Source organism: Culicoides brevitarsis, chromosome 3 (genome assembly GCF_036172545.1).
Source record: "Culicoides brevitarsis isolate CSIRO-B50_1 chromosome 3, AGI_CSIRO_Cbre_v1, whole genome shotgun sequence".
Taxonomy (NCBI): Eukaryota; Metazoa; Arthropoda; class Insecta; order Diptera; family Ceratopogonidae; genus Culicoides; species Culicoides brevitarsis.
The window spans coordinates 28,997,737-29,022,872 of NC_087087.1; the positions used below are offsets into that span (position 1 = coordinate 28,997,737).

The following is a 25,136-nucleotide window of genomic DNA, read 5'->3' on the forward strand; positions in this document are numbered from 1 at the left end:
GTCTGGACGTAAAATCGCATCGCTCCGCGCGCAGAGAGATATTTTCCTTCTTTTTTTACTGTGCTTTTTCTACACAAACGCAAGCAAAACACAACAAATAATAATAGAAACTTTACATGAATTCCAATTTAATTGATAATTAAATTGTTAAATTATATTATGTGTGATTGTTGAGGAAAAAAGGGGAATATATCGGTACAAATAAGAGGTAGACGACGACGACAAATCACATTGATTGTGAGAGAATATATTTATTTTGTGTTCATCGACGACGACGACGACGACGGCTACGATGGTGTGTGTTTTTGTGTCTCTTTGTGCTGCGTTTAATGTAATAATATTATTAATTTTATTTTTATTATTGTGATTATTTATTATTGAAGAATAAAATAGATACGGAAGAGAAGCATTCAAATGTTCTTCTGGACCAGTTTGAGCAACTCCAGAGTGCTTCGCAGACAGAAAAAATGTAAATAAAAGTAATTTAATACAAAAAAGGAATCCAAAAAGTGAGAACATTATTTTTATTTGCTGTCGGTTTGTTCGCAGAATGCAATAAATTAGGTGCTAAAAAAATTTGTCAGTGAAAATAAACAAATCTCCAGTGAATAAAACATTTTTATTATTTTTAATAATATTTTTTTTAACAAAAATGCACTAAGAGACGCAAAGAAATGTGTTATATGGACTGCATTCTCAAAAGCGATGATGGATTTATTAAATGAAAACATTTGAGAATTTGTACTCATTTAAAGTGTTTTTCCATATTGACATGAAAAACTTGCTTCATGCGTTTTTTTTGCTTTTAAAAAAATAAATAAAAATTAAAAATATATTTTGTGCAGTGAAAAAGTGATTTTCAGTTAAAAAATAAAATTAAATAAAAAATGATGTTTTAATAAAAATTTTTTTTTTAAAAATTTTTTTTTTTTTTTTGAAAAAAATTAAGCCGTATTTCAGTTATTTTGATTAATAAAAAATTGACATTTAAAATTAATAAATTAAATTTAAAAAAAAAAATAAAATAATTTTTTTTTTGTTTTTTTAAATTTTAAAATATTAAAAATTTATTTTAAAATTTATTAAAAATTTTATTTGACTTTTATAATTTTATTTTTTTTATAATTTTCTTTAATTTTATCAAATTTATTCGATTTTTTCTAATATTTTCTTATTAAAAAAACAAAAAATTTAATATTAAAAATTTATTATTAAAAAAAAAATTCTTATGTACAAACGAAGAAAAATATTTGAAAATTCGTAAAAAAATATAAACTTAAAGAAATTCATAAAAATTATTTTTTTTTCAAATAAATTTTTAATTAAGATTAATAAAAAGCAAAAAAAAAATTGAAATTTTGAAAAATTTTGTTAAAAATTAAAAAAATATCAATGAAAAAAAAATTAAACGATAAAAAATTAATAAAATTTTCATCCAAACAAGTGACTTTGGTAAATTTTGCAATAAAGTACTTTCAAAGACAAAAGTTTTCTCGTTGTGAAAATTGCAAGAAATTTCCCGACCATTAAACACACATTTCTGTCTCGCACTGCACTGAGACACGAAGCATAAGAAGCAAGTGAAGCAAGTTTTAATGTTTATTGCTTTGGTAACAAAATGCACCGTCGTCGTCGTCTTCGTCGTTGTTTATGTGAAATTTGTGCCCGAATCGCAACCACAATCCTCTTTCGGGCACAAATTTCACACTTTTCCATCAAAGACAAAAGAATCAACATATTTTCCACATGCAGAAAATTCCTGACAGCAATGAAAGTGACGAAAGCATGTGCGCTCTTACAAATAATATTATTGTTATTATGGTAACAGCATATCATCCAACGGCATCAAATTCGTCTCTTTTCACGACAAAAATAACAAAATGAATTGAGTGAAATAACAGCAGTAGTGAGTTTTGTGAAAAAAAATAGATAAAGATTAATTAAAAGCTTGAACAAAAAAAAAAAATAAGAAAAATAAAGAAGAAAAATAGCGCACGCAGAAAATGACGACAGAAAAACAATCGTCGACGTCGGAAGACGCACGAAAAAGCCTGTCGCAACCATACAAGGAAACGAAAGCCCGGAGATTTTCGTTCTTAGACCTCTTCACGTATTTATTTTGTACAGCATCATTAGTTATATCTATTTACACATATTATTACCAATTAAGTGTGGAAAATAAGGTCTTTAAGTGTAACGTACTAGAGAGTAGAATAGACATCCTCGAACAACAAATTAGGATATTACAATCTGGATCGCCGACAACCACAACAACTTCAACGTCAAACGTCAAATCTCTTCATCATGATGAATTTCCGGATGTAGCAAACGTCGTTAAGAAAGTGGCTCTGCAAGAATTCGGATTAGAACGACTAAAACGTGACATATCACAGTTAAAATTAACACGAAACAGAGAAAATAGACAAGCATCCATACAACAATCGCCCGAATGCGTTTGTCCTGCAGGTAAATTAACTTTTTTTTTTTATTTCTGTGTGTGTTTGTGTTTGAAGAAACAAGAATGAAACATCCATAACAACAACAACCCATTAGTTCGAAAAAAAAGTCAGGGAACACAATTTATTACATCGTTCGTACACAAAAATGATGTAGAAACCACACTTTTATTATGATATTATAATCCGCGTCGCAGTGTCCATGGAACGCTCGTAGACTGCATCCAGAGTGCAGTATGGTAAAAATATTTATGTTTGTTTACCAAACACATTATACACACTTCTTAAAAGACTTTTTTTTCTATTCTACTTCTTGCTTCGTCTATTATTATTATTTTATATTTTTGTTAGCGCTGTAAAGATGTTGGGTTATGCTTTTATTATTTCAATTTGTTTGTAGATGCATAAAATAAAATTTTATTAGGCCGGTCTGTTTTTGTCTTTATCTCCTTTTTCGGAACAAAAGTGCGCATAAAAAGTCAGAAGGGGGTTAGTAGTAACGATAAATATTTACACAAATAATCATAAAGAGAACAAATATATGTGCATTAGAACAGTGGGAAATTTCTGGATTTATTCAAATTTGAAGAGAAATGTCTGTTTTAAAGTCAAAAAATGAAATAATTTAGAAAAAAATCAATAATTTACATTGATTGGAAGAAAAGAAATGTTCTATGGAAGGATATTTGATATTAATATCTTCATTGTGGCTTTGAAAGCTTTAACTCGTTTGTGACTTTCGATAGTAAAATGAAATTCTTCTTAGAAGTTCTTTTTATTATGGCGGTATTCAGTGACAGCTCTTCGGTTTCAAGTCACAGCTACTTCTACGGGACTCAACCATAGGCTGCTAAATTTTTAGGCCATTATAAAAATAGCATTCACAGATTTAGCATTTGTCGTTGATACGATGTTGGTAAATTTGTGATACTATAGTTCCCAGATCTAAGTTGTGTAGGTTTGGAAGGTATGATCTTTGGTTCATACATCCATTTTATACAAATACTATTACTACATTTATAGTTTGTTAGAATTATTTTTGTGATTTCTTGAAAGTTTCAATGTAAAATGTGTTCAGCTTGTAAAAAATGTTGAAACCAAAACTACTTCAATTGTCAAGTTATATCAGATATCAGAAGGCATCTCTCAGAAGAAGGAATCTGTAATATGAATAATATGTCATTCTTACAAAATTTGATACTATAAAAATATTTTCACATTTGATGAATTAAAGCATTTGAGTCGATTTTCAGCAATTCAATTGTAACACTTCATCATATATTTCCAATAAATTTCTCTTTGGACTTCTAAAATTATTTTAGTAAACTTTACATCATCTTGATCTAAAAAACTGAAAGAAAAAAAAATTATTAAAATTAGTTATATTAAAAGTAAAAAAAAAACTATAATTTTAAGAAAATTTAAACCAAAATGAAAAATTATTTGTTCAAACTCATTTTTTTTCATTTGAAAAATCGAATCTCAGTATTCCTGTCTAATTCTGTGAAGAATCTTAGTTCATCAACGATAGCGAGCAAGTTAGTTAATCCGTTATTATTATTATTGTTATTTAATAATTACACAGACAACTGAACTGCGCTATTGTTATTTTATTACTTCTTTTATATTGTGAAACAATATCAAATTCTCTTCTTAAGATGCCATAGCACTTAAAAGACCTTACAAAAAAGCAGTTTAATTGCTTATTGAAAGAAGTTCATTGGGTGTGCAAAAACTTTTTCCTTTTGTAAAATTTTCTGCAATGATTTTCCTTTTTCTTACTTTTATGCTGTAAAAGATTTTGATCACTTTCCAGAAACGAAAAGAGATGATAAAAAGAGGGTTTGTCTCATCAAACATTCAAGTCGCGATTATGGATTGCTCGTTGATTGTGTCAATGACCTAAACTTCAAATTTTTTTTTATATCGCAATTTGGTCAAATTCCTCTCAAGAATTTTTTTTCGTTCCATTACTAACGTTTCCATCATCTTGTTTTTTGTATCATCATGTCAATGTCATTTCATGCCAGATCCACACGTACTTATTTTTCAAGCTAGTATATCTCTCGTGTCGTCTAGTGTTTATTTTTCTCCCATTTTTTTGGTTGGAAAATTTTCATTGTTAACAATAAAATATAAAAAAAAATCGCAGAATAGAACGAGTACGCAAAAAAAAGACGAAACACAGCAAAAAATCAAATATTCATGAATTTTGTATTTTTGTTGTTGTTGCATGAAACAAACTTGTGTTTACAAGAAAAATACCGAAGAAAATATAAGAAAAACACTTTTATTTACTTTACGTGCTCAGCGTCCCTTTGTCGACCGTGTCTCCGGGAGGAATTCGCATCCAACGACGAAAAAACGTGGCTGGATTTTGTTAAAGAAGTAAAAAATTATGATTATTATGTGTCACACACATTCGCATGATTGCGAGGCGGCGCGGTTGAAACAAAAAAAAAAGATCATAAGAGGTATTAATGAACTTTACATGACACACACGAAAGTGTAGAGTTAAAAAGGGGTTAATTTAGCTCCAATTACATTAGGCAAAATTATCATGATATATGATTATGTGTAGTTGAACGCGTTTTGTTTTCATAGTTTTTTTGTTTTAAGGAAACAGTAGCGGCATGTTTTCAAGGGCGTAGTATTAAGAACTTTAATTTTTTTCTAGAGGAAATTGTTAAAATCTGAAATTATTGTTAAACTACTTGAAAATTTTCAAATTTAAGATTTAAATAAGCAAAACACAATTCAAGGCTTTAACATTTAAAAATGATTCCAAATCTCTTATAAAAAATATTTTTAGTCAATTTTAAAGAAAAAGTTAAAAAAATAAGATTTCTTAAAACTAAATCAAAAAATTCTTACCATCGCCTTGCGATTTTTTTTTTTTTTTTTTTTTTAGTTTTAAGAAATCTTATTTTTTTAACTTTTTCTTTAACATTGACTAAAAATATATTTTTTAAGAAATTTGAAATCAATTTTAAATCTGTTAAAAATAATTTTTTCCAAAAAGACTTTTCGAAATGAATTTTGAAGTAGAACGACAAATACAAATTGAAATTTTTAATTTTAAAAACCTTGTACTGAAAACGATTTAAGAGAGTTAAAAATTAATGACCCTCTAAACTAAAATCTATCTCAATACAAGATTTTTCAAAATTTTTGTCGTTCAAAACTCATTTAGTGAAGGTATATGTTTTTTTAATATTATAGGTTAAACTATAACTTTTAGGCTAAATAATCAAAAAATAGCGGCAACATGATGATCTGACTTTAAAAAGTAACAGGGTCCTTAATATTTAACATAAAATCTACTCTGGCGGCGAGATTCGTAACTAAAAAATTTTGAAAAAGAAATTTTCCGAAATCGTAATTTTTAAAGCTTCGTATTGAAATTATTTGAACTGAAATTTTTGTTTAAAGCATTTAATACGAAGCTCTTTAAAAAAATATACGATTTTGGAAAAAAATGTGAAATATTATTTTTATGTAGTTACAAATCTCACCGCTAGAGTAGATTTTATGCTAAAAATTAAGGACCCTGTTACTTTTTAAAGTCAGATCATCATGACCAAATTTTAGTTTTATTAAAAATCATATTTTTGAGTAATTTTAAGACAAAAACTGTCGAAAAAAATACTAAAAATTGATTTTAACAAAAAAAAAATTGACATCTGTCAAGTGTTAAAAAAAATTTTTTTTGAACTTACCCAATTTTGTGTACGCCGCTGAATCTCTCATCGTTGCGTTCATGTAAAACGCATCATCACAAAAATCGTCTGGTGGGAAAAACATACGCGATAGAGTGTACCGCCACAACAAGAAGAGTACCGGATGCGGGATAAATGAAACAATGAAAACTTTTGTACGTTAACTCTATCTACTCGCGCTACTCGACAACAATGTTGTATCTCATCTCATCTCTCTTATAAAAAGTTGAATATGTAAGAAAACGAAGAAAGTGTATTGAGCTTATTATAAGGTCGATTTAGAAGTCACTTGAGTAATTTAATCGCGTTTATGTTCCTTTTATTCATTCATCGTAATGGGAAGCGAAAAGAAACAAAAGTCTTAATTGACGTGTGCCTTTTTTTTTCTCCTCCGTCGTGTTTGCTGCTTGTGTTAATCCTTTTTTTATTTCCTGCTTTAATTGTTGTTGGCGTTGCGTTGTTATTAAACAGATTGGATAGGGGAGAGTGGGGCGGCGTGAATGTTTCTTGTCTTCTTTTAGACAATTTTCCTCGTTATGTTTGTCGGAAAATCGGATTAAAATTCCGTTATATCCTTGAAAAAGGATTAATTTTAACAAGTACTTGTTATGGCACTCGTGACAAAAATTTCATCAGATATCAAGAGGATTAATTTTTTAAAATTTGTTTTGATTTCAGGTCCTCCTGGTCCGCCCGGAAAGAAAGGCAAACGAGGCAGGAAAGGCGATTCAGGCGAACCCGGACCTCCGGTAAGTAAAATTAGCATAAATTTTAATGATCAAAGAGATTTTTTTTTTGTTGAGAAAAAATTTAAATTTTCTTCAAATGAAACGATTAATTTTTAGGGAGCGCCCGGACCAGCAGGAAAAAATGGTTTTCCGGCACGTATTTTTAATGTTTATTTTTCTATCTCCTCTCTTCTTCCTTCTCACATGTCACTTGCATGTCCTCGGCACATTTTCACTCCAATTCACAATCAAAAGTCATCATAATAAAAATAATCGCATCATCCACATGTTCGACCCGGGAGTATGTGATGTTTTTGTTATTGGAGAGATTGTTTAATAAACAATTCTCTTTTGTTCTTTTTTTCCATGTTTATAAAGATTTAAAAAAAAAACATGAAAAAGAGGGCAAAGAAGAAAGACGGAACATTTCCGCCTAAATCACTCTGCTTTTTTCGTTAATAACTTCCGCAAGAAAATTTTTAAGAGAAATTTTTCAGAACACATAAAAGGCATGCTTAATTGAATTACTTGCGAGTTGAGTGAGTTACATGAGACCGAGTACATGAATAAATATAATTTAGATCAAAAATACTGACACCGAAAATGGTATCTTGTTGAAGACGACGACGACAAGCACTTAAGTTCATATCGAGCGCGATAGAGAGACAAATATAATAAGAAAGAATGGCTTTTGAGTGCTTAAATGTTTCCTATTTGCTGTTTTTTTGTTTGTGTCTCTCGTTATAAAGCAATATAAAAACACATTTTTCATTAAGTTTTATTTTTTTGAATCGGAATTGTCTGTCTGTTTTTTTCATATTGGAAATTCGAAGAAAAAAATTGTTTAAAAATAGTATAAAAAATTTTCTACAAATTTAAAGTTAAAATATCAAAATATAAATAAAATAATAAATAAAATTTGAATTTATTAGATCTAAAAATAATAAAATAATTTTTAAAATAAATTTATAAAAAAATTAAAATTATATTTTTAAAATAATTTATTGAATTTAAATTAATAAATAATAAATTGATTAAACAATAAATTAAAAAAAAATTAAATTAATTTAAACGAAATTTAGGAAATAATTTATTTTTTAAATTTAAAAATAAATAAAATAATTTAAATTTAAAAAAATATTTTTATAAATTTTAATATTTTTTTTAAATTATTTCATCAAATAAATTTTTTAAATTAATTATCAAAATATTTTTTTAATTAATTCATCAAATTATTTTTTTAAAATTAATTTTAAAAAAATATTTGATGAATTAACCAGCTTACGATTATTTTAAATTAATTTTAAAAAAATATTTTTTTAATTAATTAAAAAAAAAATTTGATGAATTAACAAGCTAATGATATTTTAAATTAATTTTAAAAAATATTTTTTTAATTAATGAAAAAAAAAAATTTAAATTTTATTATTAAAATTAAAATTTTATTTTTTTAAATTTTTGAAATTTTACAATTTATTTTTTTTCAAATAAAATTTAAATTTTTTTTTTAATTAATAAAATTTAAATTATTTTTTAAAGTAATTTCTTGAAAAACCAAAAAAAAAATAATTAACATAATAAGAAATATTCTCAACATCAAAAAATTTTTTAAAACTTTTTTAATCGAAGAAAAAGTTTGAAAAAAAAAATTAAATATAATTAAAAATTAAAATTAATTAGACAATGATAAGATAATGTCACAAAACGACGTGAAAAAAGCGCTCAAGCCATAATTTATATTTTAACATTTATTTATCTTGCTGTTCCATTTCATTACCGTATGTTTTCCAGCTGCTTTGCGACTTGACTTTTTTTTTAATAAATATAAAATAATGGAAAATGCTTTAATATTAAATGACTGAGAAACATTTCTTCTTAATGCCATTAGAAAAGTTCGAGGAAAAGTTTCAAGATTTTTTTTTTCATTATTAATTTTTTCTATTTTCCAATATTTTTTTTTACTCGTTAAAGAGCGTTTTTCGGATCATTTTGCGAGTATATTGAAGAGCGAGGGAAAGTTTTTTTTTTATTTTTTGGTAAATGTAATTTATTTGTAGGCGGAGGAAAATTGAGATAGGAAACGATAATAAATGTCGTATATTTACCATTTGCCTGAAATTTAGAGATTTTTCTTCTTCTGGTTTGATGAAAAAATAAACTTTTGTTGCAATTCGATCGATTTTGATGAAATCAGTCTTTTTCTATTGAAAGTAAAAGAAAAAAAAATGTTTAAATAAACAAAGTTTAGAATTTCATGTAATCGAGATGAATTTTCCTTATCCTTTGGTTTTTTTTTCTGACACGGTAAAACTTGTTTAGACTGGTTTTTAATCAAGGCACAAGCAAGACAAGGAAAGGAAGGGAAAATTACATGGTTGAATGATAATTTTGAGATAATACCTTTTAAAAGACATTTACAGTTCAAAGGACTTTGGAAAATGCGATCAATTTTCTTATCGTCGCTGTCTCATCGCCTCGTCTTACAAATTGTTGATTCGATGCCTTGGGGGGAAGGGAGGGCGGCAATAAATGTCCAAACGGTGCAAATTGTCAGACAAGCGCTCATTTATTTTATTTCGAGTCTCCTAGTTGGACTACTGATGGCGCTTCACGTTAATCCTCTCTCTCTTGTAGGGCGAAACAAATTACATTTACACGCCGTTTATTAGACATTCACCATAAATCAAATAGACGCAGTTGTTTTACTTTTCACCATTCTTTACATTATTTATAATCCACACACGCGAATGTGTGAGCGACACACTGTCGGCGACCCGAGTGTAAAACAACTTAATGTTAAATACAGTTTAATGTCATGTCGCGCACACATACATTGAACTTTGTTTTGATCCATGACTCATTAAATCATTTTTATTTTATTCTTGGGGAAAAAGTTTTTTTTTCTTTCACCTTTTTTTCTGCGTTATTTATAAATTAGGAAAATTATAATGTTTTGATGGGCTGTCATACGGTGAAGTTTTTCCACATGACAAATTGATTCACGGTATTTACTGAGAACTGGAGATGATTAATAATAATATGTTATTAGTGAAAGTGCAATTGCTTTTTTGATGCAATTAAATTCATTATTTTTGAGATTTTCATAATTTTTAATTAGATTAAAATTTTTAACAAATTTAAAAAAAACAGGATTGAATTTATTTTTGAACTTTTGTTAATTTCAAAGAAAAATTAATAAAATTAACTAATTAAATTAAATTAATTAATTAATTAATAATTAATAAAATTAATAAAAAAAAATAATTAAATATTAAAATTTATAAAAAAAAAAAATTTATTAGGATATTTTTGAAAAATTTCTTGATTTTTATAATAATTCCTTTATTTTTATTTTTTGAAAATTATTTTTTTATTTTTTTTTTTTTAAATTTATTTATTTATTTTTAAATTTATTTATTTAAAAAAAAATAAAGGAATTATGATAAAAATCGAGAAATTCTTCAAAAATATCCCAATAATTTTTTTTTATACTATAAAAAAAATTAATAAATAATTTTCTGGATTTTCTTCAATTTTATAAAAAGTCTTTAATTGTCAGTCAACTTATTTATTCAACGTATTTTTTTTTTAATTTCTTTTGGAAAATTTATTGACCTTAAATTTTCCTTAAAAATCATTTTATTAAAAATAAATAAAAAAAATATTTTTTATTTAAAAAAATTAAAAATAATCCAAAATGAATTAAAAATTAATTTAAAAAAATTAAAAATCCAAAATTTATTAAAAATAAATTAAATTAAAAAAAAAATAAAAATAATCCAAATTTTATTAAAAATAAATAAAAAAAATATTTTAAATAATTTAAAATTTATTAAAAATTAATTTACAAAAAATTTAAAATAATCCAAAATATATTAAAATAAATTTTAAAAAATAATTCAAAATTTTTTAAAAATAATTTTATGAATATTTCAAAAAATACTTGAATTTTTCATAAATTTTAAAGTCAATTTGAAATCAGACAGACTCCTTACTTTGGAAAAATTTTGCATTTTTTTACTTTTTAAACAAAAAAAAAAAAAATTACAATCGAATCACGAATTAATTATAGAAAGTTTAATCTCTTTAATCCCCGATGTCTACATCTTCGTCATTCCGAAATTGATCTCGATTTAAAAACAGTTTACTTAACGTAAAAATAAAATAAAACAAATAAAAAAGAGAGAAAAATCGCTCATCTGTTATTCTAATTAATTTGGAATCCAACTGGACAGTGCGTGTTTATTTATAAACTGCCGGGGAAAGAAAAAAAATGTCAAACAATTTGTTAGGCAAATTTGTTGTTGTTCTCTGCGAAAATGGGCTATTATAAATAAAATTTGCATATTCGTTTTGTGGGAAAATTCTTCACATTTTTTTTTACAGCGTCGTTCTTCGAAAAAAAGTTATTTTCCGCATTTTACAAGATCACTGTGATTGTCACTGTTTCTTTTGTCTTTTAGATTATCTTTTTTTGCTCTGAAAGATTTTTCCCCACAGAACAATTTATTATTATGAAAATTTATCTCTAATATTTTTTTTTCTTGGTTCTTCAGAGAAAAACTATAAAAAAAATAAAATGAAGAAATTAATGTCTTTCTGCAGAAAAAAAGAGATTTAAGAGCACAAGAATCAAAGAATGTTTATTTATTTTTTTCTGTGTTTCTGACAGTAATGAACTTTTTCTTTATTGACTCAACCAAGAGCGAAAAAAAAATTCTGCTTAGAAAGTTTATAATAGACATTTAGTGACATTTTTCTTTCTTCACAGTTTCGTTATTGTAAAAAAAAAAAATTAAAAAAAAAATGTGTTGACTGACCACTTGAACAAAATTAAACCGAGAAATGACATTTTTTGTCAAGATGCCGACGCCTGGTTGGTTTAAAAGTAAAAAATTATTTTTTTTATAAAATGACAAAAAGGTCAATGGATCAAATTGGATATTATTACTACTAGTCGAGTGTCACTTCATATTTTATTTCACATAAACGAACGTCGTCATAGAAAAAAAAACTGTTGAATGACAGATCTTTAAAAAAATTAATATATCACATATTTCACAAATGTCCCCTTCTTCTTGCGTCTCTTCGTTGATATGTAGGCCAATTATCTGTCTTAATTTGTGGAGAGGCAATGGCAACAAGACGCGTCATAACAATAACATTAATAATAATAATGAGAAGAATTCCTCTGACAAACATGAGATTAGTTAAAAAATAATTTACGACAGCTCGACAACATTTTTTTTTGCTCGTACGATTTCTATCAACGTTTATCGTGTTTTTCATTCATGTTATTTCTTCTTTCTGTGTTTTAAATGAAATTTCACCTCACCTCACCTCTTTGCCATCCATCATTTCGCACATCTATCGTAGTTTTAGTACAAGCACGCTAATGCCTTGTTTAATTTTTAATCACATTGTCTTTAAAATCGAAACCTTTTTTTATTTTGTTGTTGTTGTTTCTTTGAAAGTAATGTTAATTATTTATCTTTTTGTTTCGTCTTTAAATTTAATTATATAGGGTCCGATTGGATTGGATGGACCGAAAGGTGAAGCGGTGGGTGTTTTTTTGTACTTTAATTTATTTGTATCTTTTTTTTGTCTTTGTTGAAAAAAAATTACTTCACGAAAAAAAATCACGATATGTTTCTTGGAAATATTTTTTTTTTGCTGAAATAAAAAAAAAATTGGACATGAGTAGGGTTCACTTAATTGTCTAATGAAATAATATTTTTAAAAAAATTTGTTGTTTATAGTTTTAGTTTATTATTGTAAGAAGCAGGAATATTTAAATCAAATATAAATTTTTTCCTGCTCTTACACCAATAAAATTAAACATTATTTTTTAATTTTATTATTATTAATTAATTTATTTTATGAAAATTTTTAATAATATTTAAAATTACTCATAATTTTTTTTCATCAAAATAAATAAAATAAATAAATAGAATAAATAAACGATTTAAAAAAATAATAAAATAAAAATATTACTATTAAAATGTTTAATAAAAAATTAAAAATATCTAAATATTGAAAAAATATTATTAATAAAATTTTGAATTAATTTTCACGATATTTAATTTTTAAAAAAAAAATTAAAAATTTTAATATTTTATTATTTAATTTAAAAAATTATTTTAATTAATTAAAAACAGGTTTAAGAAAAAAAAATTTTTTTTATTAATTTTTTTTACCACTTTTCAAAACTGTTGTTTATAGTTTTATTCTTTTGTTTTTGAGTCATTATAAAAGCGATAAAAAAATTCACAATGTTTCAAAAACAACCAAATATAACCACAATATATTTGAATTTGATTTAATATGACATGATGTAAATTACAAATTTTAATTTTAATAAAATTTTTAATTTTTGTTGTAAAAATTGCTAATAAAAGTCAAGAAGGGGTATCAAAATTTTTGACAAATATGAAAATTTTGTTGCTCCTACTTGAACAGAATTAACTTTGCTTAAAAATTTATTTTTTTTTGTGAAGTTTAATTTCACATTTTCACACTTCGATTAATTTAAAAAAACTTTAGATTTTCCAGTTCCACATATTATCAAAATCTAAAATTATTTGATAAAATATATATTTTTTTATTATTTTTTTTTAATGATGACTAATAAAAATTTGACGTGTTTACCGATGCACTTTTCGATGCAGATTGATATGATTTTTATCATAAATTTTATTTTTATGTGATTTTCACCTGAATTTAACAAAAAAATACAATGATGTCGTTATGGAAATTTCCATTTTATTTATTTTTTTTTTATTTTTGAACCAAACTAACTTTTAATGTTTCTCTTTACGAAAAAAAATTGTTGCGTTCAAAAACAAAAGAACAAATAAATTTTTCCATAATTATGATATTTTTTAATTGTTGAAAAAATTTTAAATAAATTAATTGTAAAATTTTTCGTCGTATTTCCAGGGTCGCCCAGGTGAAAAAGGAGCAAAAGGTGATGGAGGCAGCGGAAATGTCGATGTTTTCTCCAAAGTTAAGGTAAAAATTAACGTTCATCAATAAAAAATTGGCATCATTCTAAAAGAAAAAAAAAGAGAAAATTCATCATTGACGTTTCTCATCTTCTTTTCAACTTTCTTACAATCCTTTAGGGCTTAAAACGATCCGTTACGACGTTACGCGGAGGTTCTTTAGGTTATGCCGAAATTGTTGCAGTTAAGGTACATTAAAATTCTTTGTAGCGATAGTTGTTGAAATGATTTAACCCAGTAGTAAATTTTTAGAAGCTTTTATTTGTTGTTGTAAAAGTAGCAAAAGACAAAAATAGATAAAATGCACTAGATTTGTACAAAAAAACGCACAGACACACAAAATTACACGAAAAAGGGATCAATTTTTGCGTTACAATCAGTGAAAAATCATGTTTTGGCAGTCGTTCAAGAAAGGAAAAAAATTTAAGGCTGATACAATAATTGAAAATGTTTTTGATTTCCTCTCGTCAATTTTTTTTGCATAAAGAAAATTTAATATTTTTTAAAATTAAAAATTTTAAAAAAATATTTATGAAATTATATTTAAAAAAAATATAATTTTTGGCAGAAAAATATTTAAAAAATAATTAACTTAAAAAAATTAAAAAAAAATAATTTAAAAAAATTATTTAATTTTAATAAAAGTTTAAAAAAATTAATTAATTAGTAAAGAAAATTTAATATTTGAAAAAAAAATTAAAAAATAAAAATTAAATTTATGGCAAAAAAATATTTAAAAAAAAATTAATTAAAAAAATTAAAAAAAAAATAAAATTTAAAAAATTTATTTAATTTAAAAAAATTAATAAAAAAAATTTAATTTTAATAAAGAAAATGAAAAATTTAAAAAAATATTAATTAAATTTATTAAAAAAAATAAAATTCTGGCAGAAAAATATTAAAAAAAAATTTTTTTTAAAAAAAATAAAAAAAAATTAATTAAAAAAAAATAATTAATAATTAAAAATATTAATTTTGATAAAAAAAAAACCTTTTTTTTAGTTGATATTGATATAAAACTTTAAGAAATTAATTTTTTTTTAAATGCGCCAAAAACCTTCTTTAAGCCAATTAAAATATATTAAAAATATTCCCAAAGAGGTTTTGTAAAGCAACATTTGAGTTATTGCGTTACAAAAATCTAAACTGCTCAAAAACGATAAAAATCTTTCAAAAAATAAAATAATAATTTTTGATTATTGTATCGGCCTTATTACATTTTGATTCTTTTCCATTATTTTTTTTCCCGATATCGGATTGTTTTGTTTGTTAGTTGTCGATAGCAAAGTAACAATTTGGCATAATTTGCCGTTTCCCACAATATGCTTTGGAATTTCGTCCCTATTGAATTCAATCGACTGAAACTTTTTCTTGCGTCGGTTTTTGCAGCAAACAAGGAAAAAAAGTCAATTTTAATTAAGCTTTCATGTAAAAAAAAAGTAAAGTTGGGTTGCAATTACGTGAAAAGGCAATTTCTCATCACGATCATTTTTTGCGTTTGTTCTGGTTCCTTCATTTAGTAAACAATTTTTCCCTCTACTAATTGTCTCTTTTCGCTCGTCGTTCGCTTTCCTCTATTTTTTTAAAAACATTTTTTGTTCTATGATTTTTTTTTTGCTAACAAAGAGTTTTATTTTTAATTTCAAACGTTGTATGGTTTTGGTTTTCCGTTGGTTATTTGGTGTTATTCGGTGTGTTGACTTGACTAACTAACTCACACACACAAACACAAATTTTGCACATACACACACACATGTGACGACGCCGCTTGCACAAAAATATAATTTTTTAATGAAAAAGGAATTGCAAGCAGCTGGCCATAATATTTCACAAGCCACTATAATACAGATAAAAGTAAGTGTAGCAGCTTTTTGTTGTGCTCGTAATTGTAATTGAATTAGTTAATGGTTGCAAGCAATTTGCATGCGTGCATGTGGGTTCAGTAATGGATACGCGCAATCCATTACGAGCGGAAATTATGATAAAAATATTAATTAATTGTCTCCTTTTCTTATTTTTTCTATTTTTAATGAAATAATTAGGGAGAACCAGGAGAGCCGGGACCTCCAGGACCTCCAGGTAAGAAAATTTTAATTATTTTTCTTTAATTTTAAACTAAAATTGATTCGTTATTAAGGACCTATTGGACCTGCTGGCATTCCGGGACATGATGGAAGACCTGGACCTGTGGGAGAAACAGGACCTCGAGGAGAAGTTGGGCCAGCTGGCGAAAAGGGAGATATGGGAGAACGAGGACCGATTGGTAAAATATTATTTTATGAAAATATTTGAAATTTATAACATTTTGTCAAAATTACTCACAAGAGGTCTCTTGAAATAAGCTTTTTATCAAAAAATTATCAACAGAGGTCTCTTTAGAAAAATTTTCATTCAAAAAATACTCAATAGAGGTCGCTTTAGAAAAATTTTCATTCAAAAAATACTCAATAGAGGTCGCTTTAGAAAAATTTTCATTCAAAAAATACTCAATAGAGGTCGCTTTAGAAAAAATTTCATTCAAAAAATACTCAATAGAGGTCGCTTTAGAAAAATTTTCATTTAAAAAAATACTCAATAGAGGTCGCTTTAGAAAAATTTTCATTCAAAAAATACTCAATAGAGGTCGCTTTAGAAAAGTTTTCATTAAAAAAAATCTCAATGGGAAAATTTTCTTTCAAAAAATACTCAATAGAGGTCGCTTTAGAAAAATTTTCATTCAAAAAAATCTCAATAGAGGTCGCTTTAGAAAAATTTTCATTCAAAAAAATCTCAATGGAAAAATTTTCATTCAAAAAATACTCAATAGAGGTCGCTTTAGAAAAATTTTCATTCAAAAAATACTCAATAGAGGTCGCTTTAGAAAAATTTTCATTCAAAAAAATACTCAATAGAGGTCTCTTTGGAAAAATTTTCATTCAAAAAATACTCAATAGAGGTCGCTTTAGAAAAGTTTTCATTCAAAAAAATTTCAATGGAAACATTTTCATTCAAAAAATACTCAATAGAGGTCGCTTTAAAAAAGTTTTCATTCAAAAAATACTCAATGGAGGTCGCTTTTCAAAAAATACTCAATAGAGGTCGCTTTGGAAAAAATTTCATTAAAAAAATACTCAATAGAGGTCGCTTTAGAAAAGTTTTCATTCAAAAAAATCTCAATGGAAAAATTTTCATTCAAAAAATACTCAATAGAGGTCTCTGTAAAGAAATTTTTAACCATAACTAAACACTTTTAAACAATATTTGTCACAAATTATTTAAAAAAAACATCTTTATGCAAAGTAAATTAACATTTCATTCCTTTTCAGGTCCCTCTGGATTAAAAGGAGAACGAGGTAAACTCTCATTAAAATTCATCTCGTCTCTCTTAATCAACAAATTTGATAAATTTTAGGCGACAAAGGAGATCGAGGCATCACAACGACACTCAAAGGTGACCAATTCCCCACGGGAATTATCGAAGGCCCTCCCGGACCGCCAGGAGAGAAAGGAGAAAAGGGAGATGTGGGACCTGAAGGACCAAAAGGTAAAATTTTTTAATTTTCCCGAAAATTTTCACGAATTTTTTTTTGATTTTTTTCAGGTGACCAAGGCGAGAAAGGACCACGCGGTAAACGAGGAAAGCGGGTAAGTTAATTTATTCTCTTTGCCGTTCGTAAACTCATGATTTCCATTATTTTATTTTTGAATTATTTATTTAGTAGTAGCATTGCATGTAAAATTGCCCGGTTTAAAGGCTTTCTTTCGTGTTGCATTAATGCATTTAGATCTATTAAAAATGTAAGAAGTTTTAAAAGTTTATTTTTTTTTAATTTTACTGATTTATGCATGAACTAAAACAACAAGTTTGCACAAAATGCACGAAGAAAATCATTTATTAGTCACTTTGTGCTAAAATAAAAGCATTTCACAAAGACACACAAGAGAGTAAAGACCTAGATTTTCAGATATAACCCAAAATTTAATTGAGATAGCGAGCGAACTTCATTTCGTATGCACAAAATTTTTTAGTGAATAATTCATGACTTTCCATCGTGCTGTGCGTACGAAAAAAGTTTGGATAACAAATAGTAGACTAAACTAACAAGATAGACTCTAACGCATCACAATTTAAGGTTTTTAGCTGGAAAATGTAAAATATTGCAAGCGCACCAATTATCCTCTTTTGCTTTATAGCACTCGACTTTTCACGCTAATTGATGAAAAATTTCAAGTTTTGATGAACTCTCGAGCACAGAAACGATGAAAAAGATGAAAGAAAGGGAAAAATGGGCACAAAGTTCACATGCGAAACACTTGAACTAGTTGCGAAATATTGTGCTTCGAGGAACATATTTTAACGTCTCGAGTGTCATTAAGGTACACTGAGACGATAAAAAAATTTCATGAGTGCAAAAAATATGGTAAATTAAAAAAAAATGTTTAACGGCGTTGATGATGAAAAAAAAACGGGAAAAGTAGTAAAGTACTAAATTGCCGGAAAATAAAAGGATTCAGTAAACGACTTTTGTTAAAAGCGCAAATTTGACAGCTTTAAAATTTTTCAAATTGAAATTGACATTTACAAATATCATAAAGAAATTTTGAATTTTTATGAGAAAAATGGGGAAATTTTATAATTTAAAAATTTAAATTTGTAAAATTGACTTAATTTAGGATTTTTTTCATTATCTTGGGGTAATTATAATTTTGGGTAATGAGTTTGGTTCCCGGGTTTTAAATTTATTCATGAGAAAATTGAAAGTCATGTCAATTAAAAAAATATATTTATAAGTTAAGTAATAAATTCTAACAAAAAAATAATATTTTATTTAAAAAAAAATATTTTTTTTGGCTAAATAAAAATATATATTTTTTAAAATATTACATGAAAAAAATTAAAAAAATCTTTAATAATATTTTTTAATTGAAAATAAAATTTAAATTTAAAATTAAACAAGATTTTAATAAAAACCTAATTAAATTTAATTTTAATTAATTCAAAATTAATAATTTTAAAATTTAATTTTATTTTTTTACATCGACTTGAATTAAATTAAACTGAATTATTAATTAAAATATAAAGTTATAAGAAAAAAAAATACAAATTGAAATTTGGTTGATTAAATTAAATTAATTTGTTTAATAATAATTTATTTATTTATTTTAATTAGGTAAATATTTTAATATGTATATTTTTTTAATAATAAATGAATTTAATTTTAATTAAATAAAAAATTCTACAATAAATATGATTTTTGAAAAAAATTTTTTTTGGTTGAATAAAAATATATTTTTTTAAATATTATTTACATAAAAAAAATAAAAAATTGTTTAATGATATTTTTTAATTAAAAATAAAATTTAAAATTAAACAAGATTTTAATAAAGACTTAATTAAATTTAATTATAATTAATTTAAAATTAATAATTTTAAAATTAAATTTTATTTTTTTACATCGACTTTTAATTTAATTAGAAATTAAAATATAAAGCCTCAAGAAAAAAAATATATAAATTAAAATTTAGTTAATTAAATTATAATTTATTGAATAAATTTCAATAATAATTAATTTATTTATTTAAATTAAATAATTTAATATATTTTTTTTAATATTTAATAAAATTTAAATTAATTAAATTAAATTAAATAAAAAATTTCAAAAATATGATTTATTGATTTTTCAGAAAAAAATTAAAAAAAAAAAAATAAAATAAAATTTAAATGAATTTTTTTTAAATTAATGTCAAAGTTATGATTTAAAGACATTTGACCTCAAAATATTTAAAAAAAAATTTTTTTTTCATTATTTTTTGTTTAAATAATTAAACCTATCCTAACTTTTATGAATATTTACCCAAAATTTGCGCTTTCAAAAATTCGTCTCACAAAAAACTTCCATAAAAGTACAAAAAATCTCCATTCATCACGAAATTGCGCGTTACTAATCATCTCTCTAAGCATTTTTTAAAACGAAATTTCGCTTATCCATAAAATATTTTAACGATTTGTTTATAACCACGTAGCTAATTCTCGATTTATGTACACTTAACACGTTGTTTACACAGCAAAATAACTCACACATATTTTTTTTGTAGTTATTTATTATTATAATTTATTAGCAGAAACATAAATAATTAATTTGCAGCCACAAACACACTGTACGTAATGCACACTAAAAAATTTTCTGCTTATAACACGAGTTTGTGCAAAAATTAAATTTTGCACACAAACACAAATATTTGAACTGATAACATGTAACACTGGGTGGTTCGTAGCTAATAGAGAGGTTTGTAGTGTATTTATTTATGCTAATCGCTGACGTTATTTAGATGTTTAAAAATGTGTTGTAGCTTATTAGGCCCGAAAAATTATTTTTTTTTGCCGATCCTTTCCGGAACGAAAGTTTAATCATGAAATTGATTCGCTTTTTCAGCTGAAGGACGAGGAATATTCCGATGATACGGCAGTTCTTGTTGGGCCGCCAGGTATGTGCGCTTTTGTTTTTCCTAAAATAATGCAAAAATATTTATCCTGTTTTTTTTTTCGCAGGGCCTCCAGGTATGTTTGGGTCGTTATTTTTGTCGATATCTCGTGGTTATGGATGAAAAATCGTGAAAAATGTAAATAAAAAATTTTTTTTTAGGCGAACCAGGACGTGACGGAAGAGACGGATTACCTGGAATGAAAGGCGACAGAGGAGAACCAGGTGCTCCGGGTAGTTTAGGACCTCGTGGATTGGATGGCATGCCCGGAAAAGGCGTTGAAGGACCTCCTGGAATGCCTGGATATCCAGGTCCTCCCGGCGAAAAGGGAGAAAATGGAGATATTGGTCCGCCAGGTATATTTTTTTTGTTTTTGACATGAAATTTTCGTTAAAATTGTTTTTTTTAGGTTTAATGGGACCTCCAGGACTTCCAGGACCTCCAGGTGAGAAAAATTTTACCTAAAAATAAAAGAAATAATTATAAAAAGAGATTTTTTAACATTTTTTAGGTTATCCAGGATCGAAAGGAGACAAAGGCGACAGAGGAGATGGCGTAAGTTGCAGTTTAAAACATGAAAAAAATAAAAATTTAAAAATTTTTTGTATAGTATCGTAAAATGAGACGAAGACAAGATCATGGAGGAAGTATGAGCGATCAACCACACACGCATGAGATTGTTTATGGACCCCCAGGACCGCCAGGTGAGATAAATTTACATTAAATTTTTTAAAATTTAACTTAAAATACGTTATTTGTGCTTTTTTAGGCCCTCCGGGACCTGCAGGACCTCCAGGTAACATATTTTTTGAAAATTTACATTAAAAAATATTTAAAAATAAATTTTTAATCAATTTTAGGCCCATCAGGACGTGACGGAAGAAGAGGAGAGAAAGGAGATCGAGGTCCAATAGGCCCTCAAGGACCTATGGGATTGCCAGTAAATCGCTTAAAATATTTTTTAAGTGCAAAATTTTAATATTTATTTTTTTATTTTTAGGGAAGCAGCGGTGCTCCGGTATTAAGTAGTGACTATTCGTATGAAGGTGTACTAAAACATTAATTCCGCCCATTTTTACATTAAAAAAATTAATTAATTAATTAATTGTTGTTGTGTAATATTAATAAAAAAAAAAACAAAAAATTATTGTAACTAAAAAAAATAAGTCCATATTTTTTATGAAAATTAATTAAAAAAAAAAACGCGTCGTACTTTTGTTTAATTTTTTGCATTTAACACTTACTAATATTTTTTGTAATTGTTAATTAATTAATATTCTAAGGATATTTTTTGATACAAGAATTTTGCCATTTAAAATTTTTTATTAAAAAAAAAATAATTATTATTAATAATAAATACAACAGAAAGTTAATTAATATTAAGACTGTGTACGTAACATAAACATAAGTTCGTAAAATTAAACATAAATAATGTTAAAAAAATAATATATGAAAAAATGACACAGAAAATATTTTTGAATAAATCATAAAATAATAAATACTCAAGAACAGAAACATGATTGGAGAAAAAATCTAATTTTTTATAGTAATTAATATTTTTTACCATTAAATTATGCCATATATAACATAAAACGAATGTAGATAGGATTAATTAAAAAAAAATATATTAAAAAATTTATGAAAAATTTTTCAAAAAAAAATAACAAAGAAAAGTATTTTGGAATGCCAAATAATTTATGAATTGAATATTTAGATAGGAAAAATTAAATTATTTTTTTTTTCAAATTAAACACATTTTATTTGTCTTGGATTTGAGTAGATTGCACGGAATTGATATAGGAAATATTTTTATGAAAAATGAATAACAATTTGAATTTATATTACGGTTTCACAAAAAGTAAATTATATTATTAGTTTTCATAAATATCATAAGAATCTATAAAAATTAAAGCTTTTTCTATAATTCCTTATACTTTAATCCCTATCGATAGAAAATTAAGATACAAAAATAGAATTTCGCGTCTTTTTGCTCAAATTTTACCCTTTGCTTATGAAATGTGTGTCAAAAAATGTATTAAAAAAATATCAAAATTTGTGAAATCATGAAAATTTTCTAAAAATATTTTTTTTAAATTTTGCTTCAAGTGAAATATTTTAATTTAAAAAAATATTAATTTTTATTTGACCTTAAAATTATCGAATTATATTTTTTTTTTATAAAAGAAAAATACATTAAAATTATTTTAAATAAAAAATTATTAAAATAATTATTTTTAAATCAACATAATTAATTTGAAAAATAATTATTTTAATTTTTTTTATTAAAAATATTAATTATTTTTAATGAATATTAATTTTATTCATTTTTTTCAAATTAAAAAAAAAATATTTAAAAATAATTTTTAAATAAAAATAAATTAAATTAAACTTAATTAAAATAAATTTAATTAAATTTAATTTTTTTAAATAATTATTTTATTATTTTTTTTTTAAATAAAATTTTAATATGTTTATGGTTAAAAAAATAATTTAACTTGAAGCAATTCCTAACAAATTTTTTTTTTCAAACAAAAATTAATGTGTCAATTTATGCCCTCCACTGAATTTTAATATTCTTGCCAATTATCACTGTAAATGTCTGTGTCGTCACCTTTCTTAACTTTAATCGCTTAAATAATCATATCAACACACAAAAAAATGCACTGAATAAACAAATATATGCAATTTTCGTAATAGAAAACAAAAAAAAAATCAAATTTTTGAAGAAATAGACGAAAATCAAAAGAAAAATAAAACAACTTACAATAAGCAAGAAAAAAATGTTATAAATAAGTACAAATAAGGTTGCTGAAAAATTGGTGTCTACTGCGCGAATCCATTCCTTTAAAAAAAAAAAAAAAAAAAATATCATAAGAAAAATTTATTATCTTTTTCCAATTTACAAAAAAAAAAATAATCTTTCAATGTTTTGAATCAAAACAAAAAAAAAATAAATTATTTCAATAAAAAAAGCCATTTGAGTATTAAAAATTTATTTCATCGCTTTAAATTTAATTAAAATTGTTATTTTGTAATTTATATAAATAAATAATAAAAATAATTATTGTACTGTATAGGATAGGGAATACTTACAATTAATTATATTATATAATAAAAAATAATTAAAATTTAAATTTTTTTGCCTGTGCTTGACATGTCCTTGAGAATGTCCTTCGCATGCGATTTTTTGTGCATTTTGATAACCTTTGCTATTAACATCTCACATCGCTCACGAAATAAAAATATCACGAAAGTAGAAGCACCGATTGATTTGATTTTGCACTTTTAACTAATATTTAGGGAGCTCCCGGATTGGATGGATTAAAAGGAGCAAGCGGCGAAATGGGACCTAAAGGAGAACGGGGAGATCCGGGATTGCCGGTAAATATTTTTTATTAAAAAAAAAATTTAAAAAAAAATTGAATTAAAAATTCAAAAAAATAAATAAAATTAAAAAATAACAAAAAAAAAGAATAAAAATAATTTTTTATTATTTTTATATTTTAAAACTTAATTAATTAATAAAAATATTAAATATTATTTATTTTTTAAAAATTATTTTATTTAAAAAAAAATTAAAAATATTAAATTTTTTTCAATAAAAATTTTAATTTATTAATTAATTTTTTTTTTTAAGAAAAGGATGATTAAAATAAAAAATTAATTTGTTTAAATATTTGTAAATTTTATATTAAAAAAAAATTTAATTAAAAATGAAAAAAATGTTTAAATAAAAAAATAATTTTTATTCATTAAAATTAAATTTTTAATTAATAAATTAAATTTTAAAAAAAAATAATTTAAATATTAATATTATTATTTTTTTTAATTTTTTTTTTAATAATAAAATTTTAAAAACATTTTTATTTATATTTTAAAAAATTATTTTATTAAAAAAAACTAAAAATATTTTTTGATAAAAATTAGTTGAAAATTTAGTTTTTTTAAAATTAAAATATAATTTAAATAAAATAGTTAAAATAATATCAATTTTTAAATAAAATATTAATTTTTAATTAAAATAAAATAAATTTTAATTTTTTTCTTTAATAATTTTTAGGGCACCGATGGAATTCCAGGACAGGGTATGAATTAAAAAAAAATAATAATTTTAAATATTTTTTTTTTATTTTTAATAAAATTTCAATTTAGAAGGACCCAAAGGTGATCGAGGGTTGAAAGGAGATCCAGGACCACCTGGAAAGGTAAAAAAAAATATTTTTTCTAAATTTTTCTGATTTTTCATTATTTTTTTCAAATTGTAGCGTGGTCGAAAAGGCGATATGGGCAACAAAGGAGATCAAGGTGTGCCTGGCTTGGATGCTCCTTGCCCTCTTGGCATGGATGGTTTGCCGTTGCCTGGATGCGGATGGCGCCCGCCAAAGGAGCAACATCAAGCCCACGTACCTCAGCACAAAGACTACTTACCGGATGTAACGAACACGGAGAACGAAAGTGAATACGACAACAATGAAGCGGATGACGATCAAGGTAAAAAAAAATCTTTTTTTTTATTTTTTCGAGTAATTTTTATTTTTCTACTTGTGTGCAGGTGAAGACGAGTACGAGGAGTATCAAGATCATAATTTGCATGCAGATGGAAGATATTAGAAAATTTTCTCACATTTCTTTGGTCAACATTGTATACTAAAATTTTTGCGTTGTGAATTTCATTATCCTTATTGCAACAAATATTTTATGCTAAATTATGAATAAATTTATATCAGAAAGAGAGAGTAAGAGAAAGAACTTCAAGTTTTTCACTAT

The 25,136-nt window shown here is 24.7% G+C and overlaps 1 protein-coding gene across 6 annotated transcripts; it reads left to right on the forward strand.

Annotated features, from left to right (window-relative positions):
• On the forward strand, nt 1-25,098 carry LOC134833633 (collagen alpha chain CG42342). 6 transcript variants are annotated; one of them, XM_063848021.1, is made up of 27 exons: nt 1-237; nt 1,753-2,466; nt 6,854-6,924; nt 7,021-7,056; nt 12,428-12,463; nt 13,843-13,914; nt 14,028-14,096; nt 15,708-15,761; nt 15,950-15,986; nt 16,045-16,170; nt 17,213-17,239; nt 17,299-17,430; nt 17,488-17,531; nt 20,321-20,372; nt 20,437-20,445; nt 20,531-20,725; nt 20,779-20,814; nt 20,881-20,924; nt 20,980-21,073; nt 21,139-21,165; nt 21,230-21,309; nt 21,370-21,387; nt 23,670-23,750; nt 24,430-24,454; nt 24,522-24,574; nt 24,635-24,860; nt 24,922-25,098. In XM_063848021.1, exons 2-27 carry the CDS (start codon nt 2,004-2,006, stop codon nt 24,978-24,980), a joined length of 2,166 nt encoding a protein of 721 aa, XP_063704091.1. In that variant the 5' UTR covers nt 1-237; nt 1,753-2,003; the 3' UTR covers nt 24,981-25,098. The 6 variants fall into 6 exon arrangements, with proteins under 6 accessions (XP_063704091.1, XP_063704090.1, XP_063704092.1 ...); XM_063848020.1 differs by having other exon boundaries at nt 1-208; XM_063848022.1 differs by having other exon boundaries at nt 1-208; nt 24,525-24,574.
• Nucleotides 25,099-25,136: the final 38 nt, after the last annotated feature.